This window comes from Uranotaenia lowii, chromosome 1 (genome assembly GCF_029784155.1).
Source record: "Uranotaenia lowii strain MFRU-FL chromosome 1, ASM2978415v1, whole genome shotgun sequence".
Classification (NCBI taxonomy): domain Eukaryota; kingdom Metazoa; phylum Arthropoda; class Insecta; order Diptera; family Culicidae; genus Uranotaenia; species Uranotaenia lowii.
The window spans coordinates 77,361,681-77,374,264 of NC_073691.1; the positions used below are offsets into that span (position 1 = coordinate 77,361,681).

General features: G+C 35.2%; 1 protein-coding gene across 6 annotated transcripts in view; it reads left to right on the forward strand.

Moving 5' to 3' along the window:
* LOC129739507 (blood vessel epicardial substance) overlaps positions 1-12,217 on the forward strand; it is a 289,213-nt gene extending 276,996 nt beyond the window's left edge. For 2 of the 6 annotated variants that reach the window (XM_055730977.1, XM_055730979.1), the window contains one exon: positions 4,678-12,217. In XM_055730977.1, coding sequence (XP_055586952.1) covers positions 4,678-4,745 — 68 coding nt within the window. In that variant the 3' untranslated portion in view covers positions 4,746-12,217. The remainder of the gene's footprint in view (positions 1-4,677) is intronic. The other 4 variants (XM_055730978.1, XM_055730980.1, XR_008735880.1 and 1 more) reach the window with 3 other exon arrangements.
* Positions 12,218-12,584: the final 367 nt, after the last annotated feature.

Genomic DNA, 12,584 nt, shown 5'->3' on the forward strand with positions numbered 1-12,584 from the left:
TCGTGTTAAGGCCCATTTACACTTCACGTTAAAATGAACGTGAAAAAGCTTATTTTATCAATTACTCAAAAGCGTGAACCAACTAGCATGTGTAACATGGTGGATTCGATGGGGAATGGTTGAAGGATAATTCCAGCCGGACTTGTTCCTTAAAATCTTTTAGAACTGTTTTTATTTCGATTCCCCCGGTTTTCACCGCGGAAATTCTAACAAATTTTAAAAAACAAGTCCTACTGTAATTTAATCTTTCAAGCATTCCCCATCGACTCCACTATACTGAAAATAATTTTCACTTAAAATGTAAGTGACGATTGGAGTGAATTTTCGCCATTTGTCAATTCATGTGAATTTTAAGTGACCGTTAAGTGAATTTCAAGTGAGCGGCGAAGTGAATTTCAAGTTAGCAGCAATGTAAATTTTTGAATGCATGCTCAGGTCGTTTATATCTTTTTGGAAAGAGAATTTCCAGGTGGAATTTCGGCATTTTAATCATCTTTTAACTTTGTGATTCAAACCAATTTATTATTGAAATAAAAAATTCAACAATACTAGTTTTTTCCAACTAATTTATTGGGTCCAATCCGGTTCCGGTTTATTCATCACAACAACCAACATCATGGCAATGCTAAACGATATTTTCATCGAGCTCTGGAAGTAAAAAAATTGTTTTAATACTAATAAATAACTTCTTTTCTGCGTCTACTAGCACAAACACAAGTCGTTTAAGTTTCCCTTCCAAACCACAATAAACATATTCAATCCCAACATTGTTGACATGCGCTATTCGTATAATCATTTGAATTTTAAGTGATCGGTCAAGTGAGCGGAGAAGTAAGTGGACATTAGACTGCCCCAAATTTGTATGGGAAATTCAAAACCTGTGAAATGTTATACGCTGCAAGCTAAAATTGATCCTAGGCCTAGTACAAGATCTCATGCCAAATTTGGGCCTGATCGGATCAGGGGAAGGGGTCGCTCAACGAGCCTGAAGTTTGTATGGGATTTTGAAACATTTTGTTCGGGAGAAACATGAAAAACCAGTTTTTCATCAATAACTTTGGTTCCCGTCAACCGATTTCTTTCAAAAACGGTTTTCCTTAAAGCCCAAACTATGAAAAACATTTCATCCGAAGACTGCATTTCAATAGGAGTTAAGACAAAAAAGTTATTAGCTTTAAAAAATGGCTAACTTTTTCAAGGATGGTATTCATCACTGTTTATAAGTCGGGGCGGTAGAACATATTGACGTCTCATTAGCAGTGATGAATACCACCTTAAAAAAAGTCAGCCCATTTTTGAAGCATAATAACTTTTTTGTCTAAACTCTTATCGAAATGCAGTCTTCGGATGAAATGTTTTTCATAGTTTGGGCTTTAAGGAAAACCGTTTTTGAAAGAAATTGGTTGACAGGAACCAAAGTTATTGATGAAAAACTGATTTTTCATGTTTCTCCCGAACAAAATGTCTCAAAATCCCATACAAACTTCAGGCTCGTTGAGCGACCCCTTCCCCTGATCCGATCAGGCCCAAATTTGGCATGAGATCTTGTACTAGGCCTAGAATCAATTTTAGCCTGCAGCGCATAACTTTTTCAAAAGTCGGGTCATTTGGGGCAGTCTAGTGGACATCCAGTAGAATTCAAGTGTCAGTCACTTAAAACTCAAGTGATGAGTAAGTGAATTAAGTGAATAAGTAAATTTAAGTGAGGGGCAAGTGAAATGTACATGAGTCACTTGAAATGAAGAAATTCACTGAATTCTTACTCTTAAGTGAATCTTCAAGTACATTTTAAGTGTGATTTTGGGTTCAGTGTATGTCACAAAACCTAGTTTCGTCGCGTAGTTGAGTAATTGATGGAATAAGATTTTTCACGTTCATTTTCACGTGAAGTGTAAATGGACCTTTAGATCAAGGGTGCCAGGTGATTTTGACAAAAATCAGGACACCGCGATTTAAAAAATCAGGATTTTTCAGGACACCACTGAATTGATGAAAATAGCATGCAGCTCTTCTTAGATTGCATAACTTAAGGCGAAATACAGGTGCTGAAGACGCCTCAAGTTTTGCAACAAAAGCGAGAAGAACCTTGGATGGCCTGAAGTTGATATCGAAATACACTATTTAAATATCATTTGAACCAAATAATATCATTGGTTTAACTGGTTAAACTATTTTATAAAAGATTTGTTTGATTTTCTAATCATTTAACAATCAATTTAGTTATAGTTTAGATACTTTTTAAAAAATCAGGACAAATCAGGACATTTTGATGGTCATTTTTCAGAAATCAGGACAATTCAAGCATTTTTGAAAAATCAGGACGGCCTCTTAAAAATCAGGACAATTCCTGAAAAATCAGGACACCTGACACCCTGCTTTAGATGGTAGTGAAGAGATTATACACCCAAAATAATTTTCACTTAAAAAATAAGTGACATCTGTAGTAAATTCTCGCCATACGTAATTTCATTTGAATTTTAAGTGATGGGTCAAGTGAATTCACTTAAGTGACCGGTCAAGTGAATTACACTATGACGTTCGAGTGAAATTCATCTGAATTTCTAAGTAAGTTTCTAATTAATTATCTCTCGCGTTTTTAAATAAAAGAACATTTATAGAACAGCACTTCGATTTCAAATACTTACATTACGCTTTTGCCATAAATTTATTGATTGGAAAATTCCATCGTAATCCCAAGGCAGATCGGTTACTGCGGATAGTGCGACTTCTAAATCTTCCCTGCTGCAAACCAGAAAATCTGTCCAGTTCAACCCACAAGCTGAAACATAATAACACCTTTAAATAACTTTTTCTCCCATCACGTTCAACACAAACTACCGCCAAAATCGCCTAATAAAGAATTGGGGAAATCCAAATCCAGCACAAGCTTTAAACGCTGCTCTTTAGAATTTGCCATTTTGAACTCTGAAAATAAACACAATTACAACCCGACATTCACTTGAAATTCAAGTGATGGGGAAGTGAATATTTTGTCTCACTTCAAATTCAAGTGACGACTGAAGTGTATGTGGATGAATTCACTTGAAATTTAAGTGACTACCAAGTGAAATGTATATGTCGCACTTGAATGGAAGAAAATCACTGGATCTTTGTTTTCAAGTGAAAAATCATGTGTATTTTAAGAGTGAATTTGGGTTCAGTGTAGTGAACAAAGAGGTACCATCTGATCCATTTCAAAATAAAGAGCTTGCAAGCTTAAGACTGCTTAGTTTTGATCGATTGAAATGAAACAGACAGAAAATTTTGTTTACTATAGGCTCGATAGATGGTAGGAATAAGTAGAAACTGCAAGTTTTCATAAGAAACAAAACAAATAGGTTTGTATTGATATTTTTTTCATTGAAGTACTGTAAACAACCTTTGTTTTGATGTATTAGTTTCATTCGTACGTCAATTAGTTTCCGAAATACAGATGATTTTATAAACCCGGATTCTAAGTGAACATAGCTTTAAAAGCGATTTTCGTCTAATTTGGAACACAAAAAAGTTTGAATATAAAAAGATAAAATACGACATCATACTACATATAAGATATTGCACCGATAAACTTTTTAATTTTTTAAAGAGAGGAGAGAATGGGTACTTCTTTTACATAATCAATATTAAAAACGAAAAATCTAACAATTTTGGAAAAAAAATTATCCATTCTATTTCAGTCGCAACTTTGGCATGACTAGATGATTTATTCTAAAGAATGGCTAATCCGATATGCATTACTAAACTCTAGTTTTGATGGCATGGCATTTCAAAGACAGAAAATTTTCACTATCAAAGATTAAAAATTGACGAACAAATACAACATTCGTAAAAAAAACAAGTTTATTGAAATTAAATTATTATCTTTCGTTCAAATTGGGTTCCAGTCCAGATAAAATGTTTTATAAGAATAAGTTAATCGTATTCTACAGTGTTCATTTACTGTTTCAGTCGTCAATCCTTTTTTTCCAAAACCAACATTTCTAGACAAAAGTCTCCCATAAATGGATCCACCACCCACAAATTAGAAAAAATCCGCTCTGAGATTATTAGTACGATGTTTGAGACCTGTGTAAGCAAGAAGGAACTTGGGAATATTTTGTTCAAATTTATGTTTTGAGAATTGGGGGGGAATCATGGTAATGGACTATAAAGATTTGGGAAAATGCAGGAAACTAAGAATTGGCATTGAGTGGCCACTATGAGATTATTACAAAAACCTCTAAACAATTCCATCAAAATCAATACTCTCTGGAGCCACCACTAGATGAAGTAAACTGATGCTATTAGGAAGCTTTTTGTATTGTGGTGTCATTATGATGGGCAGAATATTCCCCCCGTTTATACCTATGATTTATAAGTGAAAAATCACTCATAAATGAGAGTTCTTTTATATGAATCTATTTTATATTACAAAAAAAAATACTCCACCAAATAAATAAACTCGCTTCGTGAATGTCTTTAATGGTAATTATTTGTGAATGTACGCTATCGATTCAACCTAATGAAAAAAACAGCTAACACTGCATGTTATGTTATGTTATGTATGAACTTTCAAATTACTAATGCTGATGCCTCCGCCTGATGTCAATCCAGATTTAAACTGATGGTTTTTTTCCCTTCTACGTATTTTTTCCGTGTTACTTTTTCTTCTTTCTTTACTCCCTCCACACCCAAAAGCAGCGGCCGATCCGAACGCCTGGCGCCTTGGTCGAATCGACGAGACCGACCACGAGACGGCAGTTTAATATTAGGCCTTGCGGTATGCCCCCGTCGTGCCCGGAAGTGGCTCCGGAGGCAACGGAATGCGGGATGGCGTCATCGAGCCAGCAACCGATGACGATCCTGCTGCTAATGCTGGCGGTGCTGATCCACAACCTTATCCAACGATTGCTCATCGACGGGCCCCAAAGACGGTGCTGCGGCCCGGAGATTTGCACAGTATCATCCCGCTGGATGTGGACTGGGCCAAGCTGGACGAACGGGAACTTCAACTGGAACGGCCACCCAGCCAGTGGTGGTAAACCGTGAGATGGAAACGGAGGCATACCGGAACACAAATGATGAGAGAACACGTGCTTTTTCCTCGATTGGAACCGGGTACTATTGTGGTTCCCCAGTGCGTGCGTGGCGCTAGCTGTGTTTAATTAGGCATAAGTTGTACTAACTAACAAACTAATTCTGAGTTCTGAACTTGTACTGATGGCTGATGGCTTGTCTAACTTTGGGAGTCGTGCCACCAGAGAAATACTCTTTCCTTACAAAAGCGAAACAAAAAAGCTGTGCTTTTAACTGCGCGATCTTTAACAATAATTTTTTAAATATACAAGAAAAAATAAAACTAGAACTCTTAAATGCGAGCAACAAAAATGTCGCCGTGTCGTACTGTTTTAGGAGCAATCATGTGTAAAACACAACGATGGACATTTATTTTGTAATTCGACAGATAGCCAATAGTTTTCGTTCAATGACAGGTTTGATGAAAGTCATGAATTAGAAAAAAAGATTCTGTTTCAAGTGGTTTGGATTATTTACAAATCCTAAAAAATTAAAAAAAAAAATGCAATAAACTTGTTTGAGTTTTAAGGCCGCTTTCAACAGACATTGTAAAAATCATAAACCAAATTGTAGTTCCATGAATGCCTATTTAAAAGCAAATGATAGAAAACCAAAACGAATTTTCCAACCTATCACATCGATATCTAGTTTCATTTGCCAATAAGCAACTGAAAATCCTTGAAAATAACTAGGTAATTATTATTGTGTTCCGTTTTTGTTAAATCTCAGCTCCTTAATTTATCCTCATTTTATTTCTGATTTTGAAAATGTTTTTGAAATCAAATGAGGTACACCGGGGTAAGTGTGGACGCGGGGTAAGTGGGTTCGCTGACTATTAGAACAATACTGTGCACTATTTTTTTCAAACTTTTAATGCAGAATACTAAATTTAATTGTAATCTAATTAATGTAACTGTTAAAGAGACATCCAACAATGGCGGATGTTTACAGCGACTTTTTGTTAATTTTCGATTTTCAACTACGATGTCGAGTTGATGTGCATCTTTTTCAATTGCAAATTTTTCTCAAACTAGTTAGCTCTTGACAAAAAAAAACTCAACAACCCTTACATTCGGAACAACCAGTTAGGAAAAGAAACGACGGTTAAAAATTAAGATAAAAGAGTTCATTTACACAAAACTTAAATTTTGTCTCCAAATCCTACCTGGGGTAAGTGGGGGCGGCTTTATACAGACTTGATGTTCACACATTTTTTCAATTTTCTCTGCCGCAGCCCGTGGTGTAGAGGATAGCCTTCAAGTCTTCTAAGCCCACGGACATGAGATCGAATCCCGGTCACGGCATACATAGTACACTTTCTGTGGGTTGGTGGCTTTTAGCATTTGTAAGATGCTAGCCATCATATCCTCGAAAGTTGTACGCCTAGATTTAAGTGAAAAAGGAATCTCTTCGAGGAAACATAAAGTTTCATTGAGATCCTGTGTGTGTTTATGTTCTCTCCTTCATTCAATACAATTTAGCTAATTTAGCATTCGGATCATGAAAGTTGGGTAAAGTACTTGTTTGTTCTGGAATAAGTATATATTTTAGATTAAATTAATTTTTCTCGCTTTGCGTCTATCAAGCTCATCTCTTCAGCGTTTGTAAACAACATGATCTGCATCACATTGAAAGTAATTTTATCAAAATTGATCCACTGTTAATTTTTAATGATTTTTTGAAGTTGAAATATACGAAAAACCGTCTACACTTACCCCGGTGTACCTTACACATAACCTAATAATTTTAATACAGGTGGGTATTTTTTCCTATCGTGCAATATTGCATCGGAGTGTCTCAGATTTTCCCCAAAATCTTCCAAAGCAAGTTTACAAAAGCACTTCATGAAAGGTATATTATACAAGTTTTTTATTCATTTCGCAGATAGAAGAAGTTTTGAGTTGAATAAAGAAAATTGGAATTAACTATCCAACAATTAACTGTTTCTCCCTCGGAAAAACACATTTTTTTTCTAATTCGCTATATTTGAATTTAGAAGAATATGACAGGATGAGCAACCCGCGGCCCGCAGGCTGCATGCGGCCCTCAAAACATGTTTGTGCGGCCCGCGAAGCTTATGTAAAATTTAAATTTATTCATCGATTTTTTTCTACGATAGATTGTTAAATATCATAAAATAGCAGTCCCTCCTAATCCAAAAATGAATATTTCAATAACTTGATATGCACATCAACTGTTTCCAGTTGAATTTGTCACATTATCATCCAGATTGTTAACTTTTTTGTAAGCTTTAAGATATTTATTGAGTTCTTTTCATTGATGCATTTTTGGTGCTTATGGCGCTGATACGGCGTGTGGAAATTTTAAAATTGATCAGTTTTGGGTAAAATCAATCTTTCATAACTGATAAACCAATAAACCTACATAAAAACCAAAAGCTGATTTTCAACAACTTTGTTGAAGGGTGTGAAATGATTTGACTGACGGTTTTAGATTCAATTTAGTTTAATATTTCGTCAAAAATCCAGTTTTTTGCAGGTTATTGAAAGAAAAATCCGTAACTCAGAATTCAAAATAACTCAAGGTGTTTGAGATATTTGATCATTGGTCGTAAGTGTTTATATTTAACAATTTGTTCAAAAATGTACTGAAATAGAATAACTAATTTTTGCCTATTTTAAAAAGTTATCTCGAAAACTAGAGCTGACAAAATCTAACTGATATTTGGATCAACGCCTTTGAATAAGTCAAAATCAGATTTTAGATACACCGCAAAAAATGTGAATTTTGTTGTCTTGTGTTATGTGTGGTACTATTTTCAGACAAATCTTGCCAAACATTGATTGCATTGAGTCATTTTACTTAAAAATAAGCAATCCACGTTACCTAAGTCGTTAGATTTCCATGAACCAGTTTTAGAAAGCCTTTCCCAGAGATATGAAAATTAAATTAACAAAATTCATGAAATCTGAAAAAAAAAATGCTAGATTAAAAAATGTAAACTGTAACTTTGACAAATCTGCGTGATATTATAAATTGTGTATGCTATCGAAACCTTGCTCAGCATTTCAATGCAATGATTTCATAGGGAACTTCAAATTGAAAAAAAAATCACCGTTTATAGAAAAAAACAAAGAGGCTTGATGAAAAAGTTTAAAAAAATTGTGAAAAAACTTTTCGAAAATGGGCGTGACGTGATGAAGAAAAATACCATCGCATCGGTTCGTACAAAAGAAGGTTTTTTTTCAGAAAACGGTTCAATTTTCAATTTCGCTTTAAAAAAAATTACGTAGTTTGTTACGAGTGTGAGACTCTTTTACTAAAAATGGCGCTATCTGTGGCCAAAATAAGGGCAATCATAACTTGAGTGTGAGCTTGTGCAATGGTGGCATTTCGCCTCGCACCCTAAGACAAAAGTAGCAAGAATATCGACTTACATGTTTACTGCATGCATGATTCGCTCGCACGGTGATATGTTCATCACGGAATCGCTGCTCCACTCGTCTTGCCAAATTCCTGGAGTTCCTTAGGCAAGATTGAGCTTCCACGGTGGATCTGCGCCTCTCCCAGCGCACCTTGGCCTCCTCTGCCACTTAGCAATTTCAGCTCCAATCGCGGTTCTAGCACTGCCTATATTCGCACTTGTCTGCTTCCGGTGCGTAACTAAGACCCCGCAGTCGGCCTCCGGTGCGGCACAAAACCTCCCGCAGTCTGCCTCTGGTGCGGAACCAAAAAAACTCCCGCAGTCTGCTTCTGGTGCGGCCCGAAAAACTTCCGCAGCCTGCTTCCGCGCGGAACAAAAGCTTGCTTCGGAATAAAAACTTCCGGCTCGAAATATAATTTCCGCAGTTCGCTTTCGGAGTGGTACAAAATAAAATCGCAGTCCGCTTCCAGTGCGTGATGACAGCTTGCTCCAGGTGCGGAATTGAAATCTTCTTCGGAATAAAAACTTCCGGCTCTTTGTGAAAAAGCTACCGCATGAAAAACCCTCTAGGAGGGGTTGTTTTGGTCCAGCAATATTCCACCGCGACCAGTTGGAGATACCAATAGTTGGCCCGACACGGAACGGAACGGCCCTCTGTGTGAGGGTTTTTCCCTTTTTTCACACGTGTCGATGCTTCCGCCGGTCGTGATGAGCAAGGTGATGAGAGTCAGGAATGGGATGCTGCCTCCTAGAGGGTTTTTTCTGCTACTTCAAAAAACGGCTGCCACTTCCGAACTACTACGCCGCGTGGATCAAGCGCACCAAGATTTTTTTCCCTCCTTTTTACTTGTCGACGTTTATGCTCAGCGGTTTTTCTAACCGGCAACTTGAAGTTGTTCGAGCGTCGAGAAATTTTCTTGCCTCGCTACACGCTCGTTTGCCTTTAGCTCAAATTCCTTCACGCAGTGGGTGAATAACTATGTTTTGGGTGCTTTAATGCTACATCTTATTGCTCTATACTCAATTTTGCTCAAAAACGTTACAAGTTCTGCAAACCATTTTAAACTTAATTTTATTTAAATGCGGCCCGCCGAAAGAAATTCAAATTAAAAGTGGCCCGTCGCTTCAGAAGGTTGCTCACCCTTGCTCTACTTAGTAGCCAAGCATTTTTTAAGAATAAAAAAAATACAACACCGAGTGTCATGGCCGTAGGAACGGAGGGAAGGACCCCCTGAGGATTCAGGAAAAGCAAGTTCTCAACACTTAAAAAATTTAAATATTAATGGTTGAGTAAGGACATTAAAGAGTATAAATCTTGACTCAAGACTGATGCCACACACAACGAAAAAAATCTGTAAAATCACATCACATATGATGTAAATAAAAAGAAGCATCATATATGACGGAATTTTCAGTGCTAGTTGGAAATTACACGCCAGTAACATTTTGCAACGTGTAAAATAAAAAATGATGTAAAATTGGCAGCTTGTAAAATAAAAATGATGTAAATTATAAAATCACTGAATATTGGAAGAGAAACTTTCCAATTGGAATTTGTTTTGTTTTATTTTTTGTTTATATGATTCAATAATGGAATTTTCTCATCTCTTCATAAAAATTAAACCTTTTTATACCTAAATTAATTTATTATATTTAGCGACAGAAATTTTTTTCAGCTCACATTTTTTTATTAGAATTCACTTTAACCTTTCATTTTCTTCCCCGAATCCTAAGTTGAGTAACATCACAGAGAAGAACATGGTGGTAAAATGGAGCCGCTTCCGGAACCGCATCCCTACATCATGAAGATCTCCGGGAACCTCACTCGCGGGAAAACTGCTTAAAACAAATACTTTGGTGCACGACTGGACTTGACACTTTGTTTACATTTGTCTATGGTTCTGTTCTTGACAGTCTGTATTTTTACATGACATCATCGCGTTCAGTGTATTGTAATATTAATTAAATTCAAATTCAATGTTCTGTAACTTTCCATGCCGTGTAATTTTAAGAAATTTCTATTTCAGTGCTTTTAAGAATTTTGTGTGACCAGAAAAATGTTATAAAATTACATCACATATGATGTAACGAAAAAGAAGCATCACATATGATGGAATTTTCAGTGCGAGTTGAATATTCCACGTCTGTAAACTTAAAAAAACGTGTAAAATTTAAAGACATGTAAAATATTTAAGACGTGTAATATTTAATTCGCACTGAAAATTACGTCGTATGTGATGCTTCTTTTTATTTACATCATATGTGATGTAAATTTACATGAAATAATCGCGTTCCGTGTCAAGGTATATTTGTGTCATACGAATTCAGTGCTGTTAAGGATTCAACTTTTTTTAATTTGTAAATTTACATCAATAAATCGCGTTCCACGTCATGTAATGATACAGGTTTTCAATTTCAGTGTTGTTAAGGATTCAGATTTTTTTTCTGTGCATAACCTCGAGAACTAATCCCACACACTACGAAAAAAATCTGTAAAATCACATCACATGTGATGTAAATAAAAAGAAGCATCATATATGACGGAATTTTCAATGCTTGTTGGAAATTACACGCCAGTAAAATTCTGCAACGTGTAAAATGAAAAATGATGTATATAAAATTTTACAATGTGTAAAATAAAAAAGATGTTAATTATAAAACCACTGAATATTAATAGAAAAAACATTCCAATTGGAATTTGTTTTATTTTATTTATTGTTATTATGATTAAATAATGGAATTTTCTCAGCTGTTAATGAAAATAAAATCTTTTTATTATTAATAATTTATTTTATTAAATTTTTCATCTCACCATTTTATTAAATTAGGAGCCACATTCACACATTTCCTTTCTTCTTCTAAGTACCGGATCCAAATTTGGGTATCGTGGAGCAGCTTCCAGAACCGCATCCCTGCTGCTCAAAGATCTCCGGGAACCATCAAAACCGATAAGCTTACTCACGCGAGGGGAAAATGCTTAGACAAAATACTTTGGTGCACGACTTGACCTAACAGTTTGTTTTCATTTTTCTGTATGGTCCTGTTCCCATTCCTGCCTCTCGAAGATCTCCAGGAACCAGCAAGATTGATTAACTTAATCGCGGAAAACCTTCTTCAATAAAATACTGTTGGGCACGACTTGACGCAACACTTTGTTGACATTTGTGTGTGCCTGTTTTCGACAGTCTGTATTTTTACATGACATCATCGCGTTCAGTGTGTTGTAATATTAATTAAATTCAAATTCAATGTCCTATAACATTCCATGTCGTGTAATTTTAAGAAATTTCTAATTCAGTGCTGCTAAGAATTTTGTGTGACCCGAAAATGTTGTAAAATTACATCACATATGATGTAACGAAAAAAAAGCATCACATATAATGGAATAATCAGTGCAAGTTGAATATTACACGTCTATAAACTTCAACAGACGTGTAAAATATGAAAGACATGTAAAATATTTGAGACGTGTAATTTTGAATTCGCACTGAAAATTCCGTCATATGTGATGCTTCTTTTTATTTACATCATATGTGATGTAAATTTACATCAAATAATCGCGTTCCGTGTCAAGTTATGTCTGTGTTATTAGAATTCAGTGCTGTTGTGGATTCAACTTTTTTTATTTTGTAAATTTACATCAATAAATCGCGTTCCACGTCATGTAATAATAAAGGTTTTCTATTTCAGTGTTGTTAAGGATTCAGATTTTTTTTTGTGCAGGTTCGGTATTATGCTACAGTTTTTAAAAACTTGATGATGAAATGAAATGAGATTGAAATCTTTTCAGTTTTCATATCTCGAATTCTGTATCCAGATAAGGTTTCTAGAGTTTGATTTTTTTAAATTTGATTCGTGATTTTCGAAACTCATATACATTTTCATTATTTTCCGAATATGAAATGTATATTATTTTCCGAATAATTGGAAACCAGTATTTTTTTCATATTCAGATTCGAAATTCTGTAACTCAATTTTATGCAGAATTCAAACATTACAATTCTTCAAAATGACGATCCAGAATTGAAAAATCAGAATCATCATTTGAAATTCATATTAAAATTCAGATTTGCAAGTCGGATTAAAAATAAATAATTTAAATAATAAATTCAGATTGAAACCAATATCATCAGAATTGAAATAA